The sequence below is a fragment of the Puma concolor genome, chromosome A2 (genome assembly GCF_028749965.1).
Source record: "Puma concolor isolate L17-30 chromosome A2, mPumCon1.1.hap2, whole genome shotgun sequence".
NCBI lineage: Eukaryota > Metazoa > Chordata > Mammalia > Carnivora > Felidae > Puma > Puma concolor.
In genome coordinates, this window is record NC_141668.1 from 13,378,924 (window position 1) to 13,391,113 (window position 12,190).

General features: G+C 41.4%; 1 protein-coding gene across 1 annotated transcript in view; it reads right to left on the reverse strand.

The window, feature by feature from the left end:
- Positions 1 to 12,190, reverse strand: part of MGAM (maltase-glucoamylase) — an 89,873-nt gene that overhangs the window by 58,458 nt on the left and 19,225 nt on the right. The window contains exons 5-11 of the mRNA XM_086688354.1: positions 8,034 to 8,154; positions 6,688 to 6,797; positions 5,989 to 6,140; positions 5,226 to 5,397; positions 2,905 to 3,004; positions 667 to 779; positions 12 to 137 (exon numbers count right to left, since the gene is read on the reverse strand). Of these exons, the coding sequence (XP_086544480.1) occupies positions 12 to 137; positions 667 to 779; positions 2,905 to 3,004; positions 5,226 to 5,397; positions 5,989 to 6,140; positions 6,688 to 6,797; positions 8,034 to 8,154 (894 nt within the window). The remainder of the gene's footprint in view (positions 1 to 11; positions 138 to 666; positions 780 to 2,904; positions 3,005 to 5,225; positions 5,398 to 5,988; positions 6,141 to 6,687; positions 6,798 to 8,033; positions 8,155 to 12,190) is intronic.

Genomic DNA, 12,190 nt, shown 5'->3' on the forward strand with positions numbered 1-12,190 from the left:
GCCTTACTTACATAAGGGAGCTGTGCGGCACGGTTTCTCTCCACGACTTCTCTCATGTTCTGTAGGGTTCCATAATCATACCGACTGAGATGAAATCCAAGTGCCCAGTATGAGGGAAGGGCTGGCCGTCCAATGAGCTGATAGAAGTATGTGAAATAAAAGTTAGCAAATACTCTATTTTTTTAAAGTTTTATTTATTTTGAGAGAGAGAGAGAGCAAGTACAGGAACAAGAGAGGGGCAGCAAGAGAGGGAGAGAGAGAATCCCAAGTAGTCTTCATGACTAGTGGGGAGCCCAATGCCCAGCTCAATCTCACCACCATGAGATCATGACCTGAGCCAAGATCAAAAGTCAGGTGCTTAACTGACTGAGCCACCCAGGCACCCCACAGATACTCTATTTTAAACAAAACTTTGTAAGCATTGATTGGGTGGCATAAGACATATTCCATTTCCCAAGATACCATTTCCTAATGTTAGAATATTAGTCTATTTTCCTAGCCCCTTTTATAAATCATTGAAGGTAGGGTCAATTTGTAGTTGCAGATTTACAACAGCGACTTATAATAGCAGATTTTTTGTGACTCGTGCTTGCCTATTAAATTTACTTTTCTTTGTACTATTTAGGATTTATTCCCTCAGTCATAATCATGATATCATAAGTTTACCTCTAGATATTCTTGAACAACTTGCTCTGGAGTATTTCCCAAAAACACATAGAAGTCGAGGATGCCTCCGATGGTGCGGTAAGTGACAGCTGGGGCGGGCTGGAGGGTAACCTCTTGCAAGATTAAAAGCGAAAAAAATAAGTATTAGAATTTACTCTAGTTTTAATTACAAAGTTTTAGACTGCAGGATCCTCAATCATCTGAATATTAATAAAGTGAATCCAGTGCCTCAAATTTTGTATACAAAGAGGCACATTTCTGCTGATCGAGTCTGCCCTCACAGCACGGGAAAGGCAACGCATTTGTTCTGAGAACAGATCTCAATAATTGGTGATTAGAGTGTCTTCACTCCCTATGTCAGGATTCAGGCTTTCATGAAAAAGCAATCAATTTCTTGAAGGGGTCCAGATAAGCCACTATAGCACAGAAGTTATTTCAAGCTGAAAACATTTGAGTTTCCGAAATCCCTTATCAACCAAAAAGCAGGGCTTCCAGAATAACTCGCTTGTCATAAATTCCCACCCCTGGAGAGACAAAACTTCGGCACCACACCCAAGCAGACATCGTCACAAGAATATTCTATCTTCCCACTAAGGGCTCATTATCTTTCCAAAAAGTCCTTTGGTTTTTCATAAGTGTCCTTTCTTCCCCTCCCATTTATGTATCAGGGTGGAATATAAGCCCCAAGTTCTAAACACCCCTCTGAGTTACTCTTGGCTGAGCATTCTTCTGTATTCCCATGTTACACATGTAAATAAACTGTCTTTTCTCTTGCTAGCCCATCTCTTGTCAGTTTGATTCACAGGCCCCCAAATACCACACTGATGAGGGCAAGAGGACAAGTTTTTCTTCTCTGACATTCACAGCTACAAAACACATTGCTCCCACCCCATGCCCCATCATCACTGCAGCTATGGAACCCAATTAGATACACTGAGGTACTAGCCTCAGTTAATCTCACATCAAGCAAAAGCCAAGTTAAAAAAAAAAGTCAGAGATTATGTTATAAATTCAAAATCCCTCTAAGCCCCAGTCACTGTTCTCAGAGGTGAAGTCTCCCCATAGCCTTGGTTTGCATTTAGGAATAAAAGAATAAAAACATTCAAGATCTACTGAAATGTACTCTTCGGTCACAAGAATAACTCACATGGAATATCTAGGATCCTGGGACCTTTCCCTTTAAGCCTCACTCAACTTGTTTTCTAGTGCCTTTCAACACCCTGAAATAATTGTACAATCCCTGCACTAACTCAGTCTATTCTTAGACTATTAGGTATCTTAGAATCATGTTAGGTCACCTAGAGTGGGTCTCAAACTATCGGTAGTAAAGGATCAGAGCTTTACTTTTTATTTGCAATTCTTTGCAACCTGATGCTTTTGTAAAATAGCGTGAAAATTAACAGGAAAGGGTTCATGCATGCCCTTGGATGCTACAGCAATGTTTACTTTCCATTTCTAGACTCAGGTTGTGAATGAGCGGTGGGCCATGCTTTGAGCAGCTCTTATCCGGTCCATTGACTCAGTTGAGAAGAGGGTAGGGATCAATACCATCAACCCTGGAAAATTCTAACATATCTCCTCTTCCCATGTAGTGATTGATTCATGACCCCTGAGATCCACTGTTACTGGTACAAGCAGAAAAAAAAGTTGGGAACCAATGATCCAGTCTAAACCTTTAAAGATGGGGAAGCTAGCAGACTTCTTGGAGTCCTATGATGTTACAATGTTTTTTCTTAAACAAACTGATCTTACTGTGGATGACCTTGCCACTCCACTTCACCTTGCTATCTTTGTATTATCTAAATGAAATATTCACTGCTCAGTTGTAGCTCCCTGGTTAGGCCCTGCTACTGTCATCGTAGGCCCAGGGCAATTGGCTGTTTCCTACCAGAGTTTATATCAACCACTATACTGGATGGAAGTCTAAAGAAGGAAAAAGAACAAATTGGTAGAAACTGCCTCTGAGTAGATTATAGAATAATAGGCTTAGTTGTTCTAACTCTATAATAGAAAAATATTCCAAAAGAGGCAACTAGATTCAGGAAAATCACAAGCTAGGAGAGAAAGCCTTATTCGTGGCTACCATACAACAACCGGGAATGAAGTAGGGAAGAGACGATCAGAGAACATAGCCCCTGAGCTGTGGTTCAGCCATTCCTAAAGGGCTCCACTGCTCTTATCACAGGCCTGAAAATTGCTCTTACGCATTTTTTCATGAATATTCCCTTAGTTTTTTACCCATGGCATTGCTATTCATCAGAAACAGTCCAAAGGACAATCCGCTGGCATCTTCAAGACACAGGAAGAATGTCTGTGTACCATACAAGTTAGTTCCATCCTGCAGAAAGAAAATGAAAAATAAAAAATTTACCATCTAACAATCTAAACCGCAAATGGCTGGAAACGACCTAAGAAATCAGTGTTAATCATGTGAGTAATTGACAGGGACCTCAAGGTCAAAGAAGAGACAAATCTTTTTTTTTTAATTTTGTTTTTTTAACGTTTATTTATTATTGAGAGACAGAGAGACACAGAGCGTGAGCAGAGGACGGGTAGAGACAGGGGGAGACACAGAATCTGAAGTAGGCTCTAGGCTCTGAGCTGTCAGCACAGAGCCTGTCGCGGGGCTCGAACTCACAACCACCCAGGCACCCCAACAAATAAATCTTTAAAATACCAAGTTTAGGGGTGCCTGGGTGGCTCAGTCGGTTGAGCATTCAACTTCCACTCAGGTCATGATCGCACAGTCGCGAGTTCGAGTCCCACATTAGGCTCTGTGCTGACATCTCAGAGCCTGGATCCTGCTTCCAATTCTGTGTCTCCCACTCTCTCTGCCCCTCCCCACTCATGCTCTGTTTCTCTCTCGCACACAAATAAATAAAGAGTAAAATAATAATAATAATAATAGAATAAAATATCAAGTCTACATTTAGTTGATGTCAGCCAAGTGAATTCTAGTTCTTTTATTGAATGAGCCAGCTATGACCATTTACCTAGTAGAAATGTGAAAGCCTGTGATATCTGTTAAAATGTGGGAGAACAAGAATTTGGAAGCTGTAGTTCAAAAGGTCTCTTCTCTCAAAGAGGCTTAACCTAACCACATCTGCAAAAGCTCCATCAAGCCTTAATACGAATCAAACATCTTTCTAACGTGCAACTAGATCGAGCTCTACTCAAGATAGCTGGTCTTCCAGTCTTCAGAACAGTAGACTTGAGAACTTAAGCTGATTTTTTAAGACTTTAGAACAGTAGTTCTCAACCTGGGCTGCATCCTAGCCCAGTGAAAACAGAGTTACTGTGGGTGGAGAGTTTGTTAAATGTCTCCAGGTGATTCCAATGTGTAGTCATGCTTGAAATCACTGCTCTAGAAAAGCAGTTCTCAAAATTTGGTGTGCATAGAAATTACATTGGGGGCCCCTGGGCGGCTCAGTCAGTTAAGTGTCCAACTTTGGTTCAGGTCATGATCTCGTGGTTTGTGAGTTTGAGCCCTGCATTGGGCTCTGTGCTGACGCTCAGAGCCTGGAGCCTGCTTTGGATTCTATGTCTCTCTCTTTCTCTCTCTCTCTGCCCCTCCCCAGCTTGTGCTCTTTCTCTCTCTCTCAAAAATAAACATTAAAAAAATTGAAAGAAATTATATATGAATGTTAAATGCAGTTTTTTGTTTCTTGTTTTTTGTTTTTTAGAGAGAGGTAGAGAGAGTGCACATGCAGGAGCGGCGGGGGGGGGGGGGTGAGGGGGAAGAGGGAGAGAGGAAGAAAGAGAATCCAAAGCAGGCTCCACACTCGGCACAGAGACCAACACAGGGCTCGATCCCATGACTCTGGGGTCATGACCTGAGCCTAAATCAAGAGTCAGATGCTCAACCAACTGAGCCACCCAGTTATGCCTAAATGCAGATTCTAATTCAATAGATGGAAGAGGGAGCTTAGAGCCCACATTTCTCACATGGTGATGCCCATTTGAGTAGCAAGGATCTGAGGGTCTTCATCAGATAACCATCACCAGTCATTCACAGATGGATGAGCTGCTTTGACTCATCACCTTTTCTGTCCTGATAGGCATGCGGTAGAACAAGGGCATGGGCTTTCCATTAGACGGGCCAGGGATGAGATCCTATTTCTCTTACTTCAAACTTTTTTTTAAACATTGGGCTATTTCTGAGCCTCAGTTTCTCACCTGTTAAATGGAATAAATTAGACGTATGTTTTTAGAGTTCTTTCAGTAAATAGAGACGCTATATAGCAAGAATCACTTAATCATTTCAATGATCTCCTTTATCCAGACTGTTCTAGAGACTCTGTATCTATAAATTCCTTTAATTCCTATCACAACCCTATGAGGGGAGTATATTCCCCCCATTTTATAGATGAGAAACTGAGGACCCGTACAGGTAACTTGCCCGGAACCACATAACTGGTGAGTGGCAGGCAGTGTCAAAATGCAAACCTCAACAGCCTCACCCCAGAGTCTCACTCAACTATCATCCTACACTGCTAGCAGTGACTGTCAAGGATGAGGCTACGACCTTCAGTGCAGAGGGGGCCATCCTGAGAGCTTACCCCATTGGGGATTGTGTCCCTGGCAAACATGGACCAGGTCTTCCAATTCATGTCATGCCGGTACTGTCGGTGCACCTGTTCTCCCAGGCCATACACGTTAGGACTGGGCAGTCGGGCGGAGAACTGCAGGAACTGATCGGCAAACAGGAGGGGTCCGATGCTTGAGTCCAACCTAGACGTCGATGCAAAATGCAGGGACAGGTGGGCAAGTGGAGTGGAAAGGACACAGCCTCTTAGAAAAGTGTCCTCTATGTTTTGATGACTCAATATCCCCTATTTAACTGGCCCCATTTGCCCTTCTGTGATGTTTTCCCATAGATGCCAAGAGATCAGGACTTCTTTTTCCCTTAGACACCCTACTGCGTGACCAAAATACTATTCTTACATTATAATAGATGTTCCGTAAATAGTTACTGGTGGACACATGGTCAGATGGATGGAAGAAAGAGGGAAATAAAGAGGAAAAACTGAGCACAGAGCAGGAAAAATGGAAAAAAGGACACAGCCCAGTGCCTGGCCTATAAGAAGTGCTTAGTAATAACCACAACAACAAGAAAAGAAGGGAGGAGGAGGAGGAAGAGGTGGAGGAAGGGGAGGAGAGAGGAAGGCGGACAAAAGTATACATTTGGAGACAGTCTGTTCACCAACAGTGGGCTCACAACCTTCAGGAATGTGAAATGCATGTACCCTTCTTCCTCAGGCTTGCAAACCTCCCTCCCCCTGTCCTTCCTACTCTGATCCCCAGAAGGTTTTCAAAACTTACAGGACACGATTATTGCTTCTTCTGATCACTTTGATGCTAAATGGCTGTTTGGAGACAACAACCTCATAGGTCAAAGGAGAAGCAGCATTTCCTTTGAATGGTTGCACATGTTCATGGGGCACTTCATACCTGTCCTTGCTCTGGTCGGTCAACTGGCCAGAGACATGAAGGAAAAGAAAGTCAAAATGGAAACTTCTCAGTATTTCCAAGATAGAAGCCTCCCTACCAATAGCAGTGCTCCCCAATGTCTATGCTCACAGTACTGAACTCAGGCACTGATCCAAATGGCATTATGTCTGAGGTAGACATTATATTACCAAGTCAAATGGTTAACACTTGGGCAGAAGTTAGTCTTTTGGTAGAAATACACATTGTAAGTCTACAGAGAAGGACTATCTCTAGAGTTTGCACAGCTGTGATAATTCTTTCCTTTTTCCCTCCTGAATACACTTCACATGGTCTCAAGGACACATAAATGAAAGCCAAGTTTTACCAGTTGACTCTATAAAATATATTCAGGAGGCAGTCACACTGAAGGAAGGCAACAGATGCCTTCAACATATAGGTACTAGGTAAGAATAATGTCAGTAGAGAAAAAAACCTCCAAGAGCAGCATTGCCTATTTTGTAGTAACTGTGGCCATCAGGTAGAGAACAAGAACATTTCAAAAAGATGTTTAAAGAATAAAGAAATCACAACCTTAAAGTGGAAACGGTTGGCTGTCTGGTATTCTGCTGTGAGAAGGACACTGTTGACATCATTTCCAAACAGGGATGGAGAAGGCAACCTGTCCAACTGGGCTGTGAATCCTAGTATGTAGAGGGGAAAAGGTTTACATAGCTGTCTGTGTAAAGTAGCAAACAATAGCTAATATAAATTAAGCTTTATGTAAAACGGACTGTCGGTCTTTTTTTCTTAAAAAAGGGAAAAGATATACACCTGTCATACACACATATTACCTTGGGCCAGATTGTGAATCTGGGTACTGTCACTTTCCTCTAAAACTCATGCCTCTCTTACAAAATCTGCTTGAAATCTCCCATGCAAAGGCCTAATTCTCTTTCAATCAGTCCATCAGCCATTCTGTGTTAATCATATACCCTTTGCACACTTGGCCTTCAATTTGTATGTATATACTCTGTTCATTCTCAGTTATTCTCATGTTACATTACAGGTGATCATATACACTGATGCCATGTCCCAGGTTCTGTGATAAGGCAGGTGATAACTGAGACCTTATTAGTAAAGGCCATCAGGCCAAGAGCCTTGGAGGGGCAACGTGCCCCTTCCTTTATGCTAACAGCCTTCCCAAAGTAGTCACCCTCTGTTAACCTCCAGAATGTTCATTAGTATCCCTACATTTTAGGGTGGGAGAAAGAAGAGAAGGTGTTTAGTTCATAAATACTGACATTGACATAAAATGTGTATGAAATTGGAATGGTTTCCATATCAGCAAAATCACATTATATTAGAGTTGCAAGCAGTCTCAGAGGTTACTAAGTTCAAACCCCTCTCTTTAAAAGTTAGAAACTTGGGGGCACCTGGGTGGCTTAGTCCATTAAGCGTCTGACTCTTGATTTTTGGCTCAGGTCACGATCTCGCAGTTCATGGTTTCAAGCCCTATGTCTGTCTCTGTACCGGGGCGGAGCCTGCTTGGAATTCTCTCTCCCTCTCTCTGCCCCTTCCCACTCGTGCTGTCTCTGTCTCTAAACAAACAAACAAACAAACAAACAAACAAACAAACAAACAAACTTTAAAAGTAGAAACTTGGGGGCCAAAGAGCTCACAATGTTTGTACAAGGTTACCAAGGGACATAAAGGTAGAGCCAGGAATAGAACATGCCTTCTAACTCTCCAGATTGGATTTTTTTTTCTTGATGCCGAAAGAGATCGTCGCCCTTGCCTTAGAGCAGTGCCCACCTTCTGTCACCTGCAGTCGTGTGGCTGTGCAGGGTGATACTCTGCATGCCACTAAGGCTTTCCTTTGCTGCAAACAGAGCCAACGTCCAGAGGATCTGGAGCTCCTGCCTCATTGTCTGGCTTACCTGCATTTGTTTTTACAAGGTCACCCTCCATTTGATAACCATGGCTTTTAGAATAGTAGCACCAGGGCACACTTATAGTCCCCTGCGGTCTCCAGCAGCACCCACGCTGATCACATGTGGCCTAAAATAAGAGATTTGTCAAGTAATTTATAGAACATTATCACTTACAAATAAAATTTCAGCTTGTGGTATCATTAACCTCGTTTTACAATGATATTTAGAGACATTGTGCCATATCTCAGTCAATGCACACCTTGTACTCAAAGACTAATTTTTATGGCCAATGTCCTATCCTGCTAGTGTTATTATATAATGATATAGGGAATGCAATGCAGTCCCATATCTGCCATCACAACAAAACTGATAAATTTATTTAAATATCCTAAACTACAACATAGGTATATCACCAGTAACCCAAAATTACAAATTAAGCTTCATTTATACTGGTTTTGTTTTTTCAGAAAAAGGACCTTGCTTTATTCAGAAGCTTTGAAATCAAATCAGTTTTCTCTGACTTTTAAACACATCTAGTGTGTGTGTGTGTGTGTGTGTGTGTGTGTGTGTGTGTGTGATGTATATGGATAGAAAGATAGATAATAGATAGATAGATAGATAATCTCTCAACGTCCCCAAAGGTAGAAAGTAATTGTTCCTTGAAACCCAAATACAGTCTAATTTTTAGTTAAGAAAAGTGCCTGCCTTATACCACAATTAAAGACAGAATCCAGTGGAGACTAAAATGAATACAATCCCTTTCTCACTTCAACTAATTTATTTGAGAGAAGCAACCAAGTTAACTATAAACAAGTACAAAGAAACCTCTTCCTCTTGAGTGTGAACTAGACCTAGTGACTTGTAACTAATAGAATAACACAAAAATAATGGGATATTGCTTCTAATATTAGATTACAGAAAAATGATGTCTCCTGTCTTGCTTGTTCTCTTTCCCTTGCTCTACTGGAGCCCTCACTCTGGGGAGGCGAGACGTATTGTGGATGGAACCACATGGGAAGGAACTAAGGGAGGTCTCTGGCCAATGTCCTGCTAGGAACTGAGTTCTCATCCAGCAACACTGGAGGATCTCAATCCTGCCAACAATCACATGAATGAACCTGAAAAGTATTACACCACAGCCCCAGCAGACACCTTGATTGCAGTCTTCTAAAAGACTTTGAGCCAAAAGCACCCAGCTACATCAAAGCCAGATTTGTGACCATAAAAAAAAAAAAAATGTGAGAAAAGATTGTTTTTGTGTTAAGCCATTAAATTTGGGGATAATGTCACAAAGCAATAAATAACTAATACATCCCGCTACACAGATTTTACAGATGAAGAACCTCAGACAGACAGAGGTTCACAGAGATGAACTGACCTGCCAAAGGTTACTTAGTTAGCTATTGAGAAGGCAAGGACCAAAATTTAGTTCTCTGGTATCCGTTGCCTTTTCCTATACTCCGGGTTGAGTTTCTGTTAAGCACGTTGCCAGGAGGACATGGCTATGCTTTGTAAATGATAAGACAAAAAGACTTGCTTAGATATATGAACAATTAGATCTAATCACATGCTAATTTTTTAAGTGTATTTATTTACTTTTGAGAGAAAGACAGAGTGTGGGGGAGGGGCAGAGAGAGGGAGACGGAGGGTCCGAAGCGAGCTCTGCGCTGACCACAGAGAGCCCAACTCAGGGCTTGAACCCATGAACCATGAGATCATAACCTTAGCAGAAGTTGGATGCTTAACCAACTGAGCCACCCAGGAGCCCCCATGCTTATTTTTATGTGGATACCAATTTAAGGAAGGGAAAACTGTCTATCTGCACACAGTATGCGATGGGATCGGGTTTCACTGCAAACCCAACTTCCATCAATAGTTTTTGTTTTTTCCTTTCCAAGTCCACTCAGATGAAGCCTCGGTGCATCAGGAAAAGAGAAAGGTGCTGGAAAGGGCGTTAAACAGAATGGTTTTTGCATGCTTCCCAGCACTTAATGTCTTCATTGAACTGGAAAGGGTAAAGATCAAAGAATTGGCTGCAGTAGCCAGAAAAGTGAACAGTCTGTGTTGGCCAACTTGAAAACGGCAGTTCCTGCAGTGGAACCAAGCAGTCATGAGAAGCAGAAAGAGAAGCCTGATGCACATAAATAAGAGAGTAGAAAGGATGTGAAACCTAGGAAAATAGTTGTAAAGAGAAGCTATGAAAACTGATGATGTGAATAGGATTGAAGAACCCTAAAAAGAAGAATTAGATCAAAGACACGAACGTCCTTTAACTTGGATGTGAGGATTTAAGTTTAAGAGGCACTGACAAAATAATAAAACACGTGTAACTTCCAATACAGAATTAAAAGCTCAGGGGAAAAAAATCCTCGATGCAAAAACTAAGGAAAGAAAACATGCAGGTGGGGGGTGGGGTGGGGAACGGGTAGGAAGCAGGACAGAGAGAAACAGAACCAATGCAAAACACAAAATGAGACCTTAGGAAAAAATGGGTTAGGTCAAATATCATGTGTTTTAAAAACTTAACTTAAAAGACAAAAACAGATTAAATTTACAGAAATAAATTCAGCGATGACTGCTTAGAAATCAATTCAGCTGAAATGCCACACCTAAAATTTAAGCTCACAAAAGTACATAAAAGAGGCAGAAATAGGTTATGTGAGTAGGATGCTACCCAAAAGCTAGTGTCACTTTAGCAACACCTGACAAATAGGCCTCAAGTAAAATTGCACCATTAGGGAGACAGAGTCACTAAATAATGACAAAAGGCTCCAGGGAGATATGACATCACAAACTTGATATGCGCTGAAGTTTTTTTCACATATTTACAGAACATATTTACAGAAAGGTTTTAAAGACTCTAACGAGGCAAAACTGAAGAAGATAGTACAAAATGGAATATTTTTAAAGAGCCTCCTCAGTAATTAATGGACAAAGTACACAAAAAAAGTAAAGATGTCTCCACTTAGTTTGCTTTTTACATGATGGATATATACAGGCTCCTGCACCAACACAAAGAGAACTGAGGTTGACTCAGAGATGGTGAGAAACCAGATGCTGAGGACTGTTTAAGACCGGATCAAGCTCTGCTCTACCCAAGTCCTCACTGAGGTCTCCCCCAACCTCCATGTTTCTTAACAATTAAAAGAGTGAGCGAATGGAGCACCCAGGTGGCTCCGTCAGTTAAGCATCTGACTTTGGCTCAGGTCATGATCTCACAGTTTGTGAGTTTGAGCCCCACATCGGGCTCTCAGACATCAGCACAGAGCTTGCACTTCAGGTCCTCTGCACCCCCCCCACCCCTCCCCTCCTCAAAAATAAATAAACATAAAAAAGTAGTCTTTAAAAAAAAGCAAGAAAAGAAACAAAGAAGGAGATATTTTACACCTAAATGAGACACGAAAGAAAAAGGAAAACTAGGGCCCAGCTGTATCCGTAAACACAAGTGCAAAGCCTAAAAGAAAAAGGACACACAGCATTAAAAACAGAACTTAGCAATATATTAAGTAATGAGCAAGTAGTGTTCCTCCTAGAAATACACAGATCTTTTGATATTAGAAAATCCACTTTTGTAATTCACCACAATAACTTATTAAAGAAAGTACACCTTATAGTCATTTACATTCACCAGCTCTTCATGATAAAATTCTTAGCAAACTGGAGTAAAAAGTAACTTCCTCAGTTGGATAATGGGTATCTATCAAAAAATTACAATAAGCATGTTACTAAATGGGAAAATGTCAGAAACATTCCCGTTAAAAAAATATATTAGGTGACTTCTAGAATTAAAAGTATATTGAAGGTCTCAACAACACAATAGGCCAAGAAAAAAAAGACACTTTGTAAGATGGAAAAGAAGAAAGCCAAGGGGCACCTGGGTGGCTCAGTCAGTTAAGCTCCCAACTTTGGCTCAGGTCATGATCTCATGGTTCATGGGTTCGAGCCCTACCTTGGGCTCTGTGCTGACAGCTCAGAGTCTGGCCTGCTTCGGATTCTGTGTCTCCCTTTCTCTCTCTTTCTCCATCCCCTGCTCATGCTCTGTCTCTGTCTCTCTCTCTCTCTCAAAAATAAACATAAAAGAATTTTTAAAAAAAGAATAAAGCCAAATCATCATGATTTCCAGACATAATACTGACTAGGTAGTATTTTTTTTCCTCTGAGAC